Source organism: Nylanderia fulva, unplaced genomic scaffold (genome assembly GCF_048542155.1).
Source record: "Nylanderia fulva isolate GAGA-0341 unplaced genomic scaffold, ASM4854215v1 Scaffold13, whole genome shotgun sequence".
NCBI classification, from domain to species: domain Eukaryota; kingdom Metazoa; phylum Arthropoda; class Insecta; order Hymenoptera; family Formicidae; genus Nylanderia; species Nylanderia fulva.
The window spans coordinates 537,347-542,957 of record NW_028189518.1 but is presented as its reverse complement, the minus strand read 5'-3'; the positions used below and the strand labels follow the sequence as shown (position 1 = coordinate 542,957).

At 38.0% G+C, this 5,611-nt stretch overlaps 1 protein-coding gene across 1 annotated transcript; it reads right to left on the bottom strand.

Moving 5' to 3' along the window:
* Positions 1 to 2,583: 2,583 nt before the first annotated feature.
* On the bottom strand, positions 2,584 to 4,202 carry LOC114932599 (uncharacterized). The gene is made up of 2 exons (XM_029304886.2): positions 3,544 to 4,202; positions 2,584 to 3,199 (listed from the first exon to the last, which is right to left on the bottom strand). Exons 1-2 carry the CDS (start codon positions 3,682 to 3,684, stop codon positions 2,636 to 2,638), a joined length of 705 nt encoding a protein of 234 aa, XP_029160719.1. The 5' UTR covers positions 3,685 to 4,202; the 3' UTR covers positions 2,584 to 2,635.
* Between the last annotated feature and the right edge of the window lie 1,409 nt (positions 4,203 to 5,611).

Below are 5,611 nucleotides of genomic sequence, written 5' to 3'. Positions count from 1 at the left end.
GTATTGCGTATCGATCGTTAATAATACTTCGATGTAGAATCGGATGCTGTAGAAATGCCATCTGCTGTTTCCATATCGTTTGCGCAGCCTAATTCGAGTACCTAGTAGTTTACAATTGATTATCAACCGCTCAGATCGTATCAATTAAAATTTCTCTCACGTTGTCCAGGTATAATTAGCCATGAAGGTGGCGAAGCTATTAAATTTCTGGAATGTAGATTGCGTTACACGTGCGTTTTTACACGAATTGAAGCGCGATGATCTTATTCTCCTCATCTCACTTTTCGACCTCGCCACATATTATATATTGCATTTTATTTTACTCGAATAATTAGATCACTATCACACTGACCTTATCTTTGTTTTGCTTTCATCTTGACATTTTTATGTGTGCAATGTTTAAACATATATTATTATGCTGTATATAAAATTAAATTATATATTTTTAATATTTATAAAAATTTTATTGAGAAAGCAATCTTCGTAAATTGAAAATAAAAAGTAGTCAATTCTTTTCTCTACTTAGTTTTCTATAGTAAAAATAACTAAACAAATCTAAATGAGGAAATCTATCTGCATTACACAAAAAGGCTAAATTATTTCCGTTTTCCGGGATAAAATCGTTTTGATTTTATCTTTCCTTTGCTAATCGATTTGCTAATCGCGCTCGCAGAATGCATATGCATTTCTTGCACACCGACATAACTTGGGATGTAAGTTAAGTCGGAGGTATATTTCCGCAGGGCGTAAGCCTCCGGTCAACCTCCTAATCTGGAGAGATTCTCCCGGAGAGATTCTGCCGGCGGATGATGGTAACATAAATTTACCTTAATGATATCACGTGGATAATGCCGGAGTGACGCTATCTCGGCCAGTGAGAACCCACTGACACCTCAGTATCCGCACAGTTTCACGTACGAGCAATCGCGCGCGTTGAGAGAAGAGATAGTATCGCGATCGTGCGAGGTTTTCTGTGTCCGGACTTCTTCCTGTCCGTCCCTCACGTCATTTAAGTAGATCCGTGGAAGGAGCGGCGTGAAACCCCATTCGGGACAATGGTTATGCCTGTCAACGACCGCGAGTAGCTTTCGTTTCTTCTCACAGTGAAACGAAAGGATTACCTGAAAAAAAAGCCGATATGCATTACTTTACTGCTATTTTAATTTTTCGATATCATAATCATGAATTAATAAATGTCTGTCACGTATTTCATTATTTTAATTTATAATTATTATTTATAATTATTTGCGTACAAAAGATTTTGATAAATTACGCACAAATGATTTTTTTAGAAATATATAAAAGTAAATTTATATTCTACCATGAGATACCTATCATGAAATATAACATTTCGAGGAAAGTTTTTTTTTTCTATATACTTAAAAAATTACCTTTAAATAGGTTATAATATTCTGTCAATTAGAGCATAACAGAAAATAATATAGAATATTACCTATTTATATTAATATTAATTATATTAATTTATATTATATTTATATTATTTATATTAATTATATTAATTATATTAATTATATTATATTTATATTAATATTACCTATTTATTATTACCTTGAAATCTTGCCGGAAGCTTACGGATGTGAGAGACGACGAGAACGAACAAGTCGAGATAGCATCTTTAGATTTAACAATACGCTTTTTTACATCGAAATTAAAATCCAGATGGACCACCAAGGAGAGAAAGAGTTTCTTGAACGAAAGAACAGCGAACGGTTCTCCGGCTATAAAGAGGATCTTATAGGATAAAAAGAGTCACCGTTAGAACCGCATTAATATCGCTTGATAGATCCACCGGTAGCGTCAACCTCCGGGAGAGAGAGTCCTGTCGGAGAATAGAGAGCAGTTAGGATTGCGGCGTTGTTGCGAGATGTCTAAACGGTACCGGGAATCAGCAAAATCCTCTTCTCTCTTTCGCTTTCTCGCCGTGGACCGGTAAACATCACTAATCACTTCTCGATCCTACTTCCTGAACCGACCACGGCAAGAGTTGTAGCAGTTGGTTTTATTACCTCGTGCCACGTTCGCATCTGAAAATTGTGCCAAGAATACATCGCGAATTCGAGCGAAGATACGACACACTTGATTCTGCATCCTTGGATATTATTCAAAAACAATCAGCTATATTAGTAAGCGAGCGAATAGAGGGAAATTAAATTAAATTTTAAAATAAGGAATAAAAATGATCGATGAAATATAATAGTATATAATTGGCAGTGTAAAAAGAACATGTACAAAATTTGCAAGAAGTCAAAGACTACAAAACAAGACTTGCGCTGTCGACGTACATTTCGGACCGCCACTGCAATTTATCGTCAATAAGACAAAATGTGTAGATTCATTAAAAAAAAAAGAGTTATCCCCGCGTCACTGATCGGTAACCACCGCGTCCAACAATCGATCTTTTGCAGTCGCGATCGAAAGATTAGAAAAGTTTGCTTTCGATTTCGAAATCGCGCGATATTCTCATAATGTTCAACGACATATAATTCTTGCTGTATACTTAACAATTTTTTTTCAATTTTCTATAAAATTTTAATATCATATTTTATGATATTTTTTCCACGATATATACGCGCGACTGCAAAGGATCAATTTTCGGAGTATCTTCGTACGCAGATCACAGCTGATCGCAATCTCGGTCATCAATCATCCCCTTTTCGCTGATGCTCGATTCGAGGCTGTGAGTCGGACTTCGATCCCGGCTACGGCTCTGTTGTCTAGATGGTGTTTTGTTGTCGATGTCCTTTTTGAAAGAGTAAGTCATATCCTTCCTAAGGCTCTCCATCGGAGTCTTCCTCAAGGTATCCTCCGTGCGTTTCCTGAGCGAGCACTTGTTGCATCTGGTCGCGAGGGATCTCGTTCTCGTAGGTGGAGGACTTCCTCTTCCTCTTCCCCTTCCCTTTCTGCTTCGCCTCCTCCTCCTCCTCCTCCTCCTCCTCCTCCCTCCCCTTCCGGCTCTAGCTGCACGACGGCCTCGACCTCGTCCTCGTCTTCGCCCTCGTCGCGATACTCCACGGCGACGTCCTCGCCTTCTTCCTCGTCTTCTTCCTCTTCTGCCTTGTTCCAAGGGTGCTACGGTGTCCGCTTTGTACAGCATGTCGGGATTAATATTCAGGCTGTAATAACCGCGATCCCTTTTTAGAATACCATAGTCCAAGCCACGTTTCAAGGCGGTGTATATCTGCAACAAAAGAAAAGCATTTTTCTGTCGAGCTTTATTTTTTTATTTTTAAACAGTATATATTTATTATTTTTTTGTGAATTTTTTTATCGAAAAATATCAAATTTTTATAACAAAGAAATAGAGAATTAGGATATTTTTTGACGAAACGTATTTTTCCAAATTTTCGAAAATTATGAAGAAATTGAATATTGATTATCAATATTAAAAATCGGAAAAAAATGTCATTAAAAGTGATATACATAATATATATATATATATATATATATATATATATATAATTTTTGTCCAAAAAAAAGAGAGAATTGAATTAATCTAAAATTTATTAGGCAAATTAAGATCACCTGCTTCTGAACAGTGGAATCCGATGCATTAGTGTATTGCGACCTGATGTAATTCATGATTTCCTTGGACGTGGATCCGCGGACCTCTCGCAGATTGCGAATGGCAGAGGCCACAAGGGCCGACATCTTCGGCTTCGTCATATTTTAGCTCTTCTTGTCTCCTCGTTCCTCGTTGAGAAATATTCTAGGATGTCAATGCTATGTGTCGTCTCATGAGCAGTTCTCGATCGCCGAGACTTTCGGAGGTCAGATACGAAGAGCAGGAAGAGATCTTGAGAAGCAGATCGTTGCCGACATCAATTTCGTAAATCCGCAATGATCTGGATGATCTCGAATAATCTCTCTCGCGGTGGCTTCCTTTTGCGACTTCCCGAAATGTGCGACGACGCTAAAGCAACTTGGACTCGGCAAATATATAAACTTGGAAATGGCGCATTTACGGCACGCGCAAACAATCACTAAGAAGATTTAATTAACCGATAAATCGGTCATAACTATGTGCCAAATATAATTTTGTAGAGAGAGGATGGAAAGTGTTGCTCGTCAATGGCGAGTCCGGAGATAACTGAGCTGTTGTTATTTGATGCGTTATTTTGTCAAATACGCGTTGCTAAGAAGAAGCCACGAGATCTAGATTCAAATCGCTCGTAAAATGAAGATCTTTCGATAATACCGGGCGATGACATAAAAAATTACTTGAAAAATGTCATTCTTATTAATTAGCATAAATTTGATACTTGGAAAAAAATTGAATTAACTCGAGCAAATCAGATTATGAAGCATTTTTTATTTTTATCATTTTGAAATTTTTTTCATTTAATTGAGATATTTAAAATTTATAGTTAGTATAATAATTACGACGCATATATATATATATATATAATCCAACGTATCTGAAAAGAAAAATTCTAAGAGAATCGATAGATTTGGCACGATTGAGTATTATCTTTCTCTCGAAGAATATATTTTGACAGCAATAACAGAATATAAGAAGACGTATTAAATTATACGATTATCAATGTTGATTTTTTATTAAATACTCTCGTTTCTTGCTCATTCATATTTTTCTAAAAGAAGAGAGAAAGTGTGTGACGCGATTCTTTTTTACGTTTTCTCACATAATTTACTAGTCGCTTTATGCGATACAAGATGGTACCGCCGTTCGAGTAAACGTCATGTAATCGAGAGATGCATGGCTCCCATATTGAGATCGCCTTAATTAATACGCTCATTTTCATATTTATAATAACCGCGACACGCATAATTAAGATTATGAAAAAATGAAGGAAATTTGCGATCGGCGACGATCCGCACGCGACTTCGATTAATCGTCGTTTATAATCTTTGAAGTGTCGCCGATGAATGTAACATAAGCTTGAACATAAGTAATATTAATGGCAACAAAATGTTTCTCGCTCGTAAGATAAGAGAGCCGTGCCTCACATAACCGCGTCTCTCGCTCGTTGAATGCAAATGCGCTTCCAGGATGCGCAATCCCGCGCGTGTATCTCGGAATCGCGACTCTCGCAACATTGTGTAACTGCATAAATCTAATGGAGGTTCGTAGGTCTCGTCGGTTCACGAGCTTTGTATACGAAATTATGCTTATACCGCGCGTATATACCGCATTGCGGTATAGAGAGGAGAGAGTTTCCTTTCTTCTCTACCCGCGGATCGTCTCTCATTATCCATCTTTAACGGTGCCGGCGACGAGAAGAAAGAAATGAGCGAACGAAATAAAAAAAAAAAAAAAAAAAAAAAGTCGCAACTCGCGCGCGGAACGCGTGTATACCGGACGCGAAACGACGACGCTTGCCACCTCGTCCGGTAATTGGACAGCCGTGTGGGGATTCCGCGGTTTATACAAGAATAACATGGCAATTTAGCTCAGGGGCCGTTTAATACGCTAACGTGCGCGCTTTCGCTCACTCGACGACGATTCGTTCGTTAATCAGTACCAGGTGTCGCCAAGTAGCCGCCTCTCTTTTCGAATGCGCACCTGCTTGTGTAAATGCCTGCGCGTCTATACTCCAATTATTATTTATCAATGTCATTTGGAGAACGCGGA

Excerpts from the sequence above, each read along its gene's own strand:
- LOC114932599 (XM_029304886.2), bottom strand. The coding sequence starts at position 3,684 with ATGACGAAGCCGAAGATGTCGGCCCTTGTGGCCTCTGCCATTCGCAAT. Across the intron at positions 3,200-3,543 it reads ATTCCACTGTTCAGAAGCAG|ATATACACCGCCTTGAAACG; the intron begins GTGATCTTAATT and ends CTTTTGTTGCAG.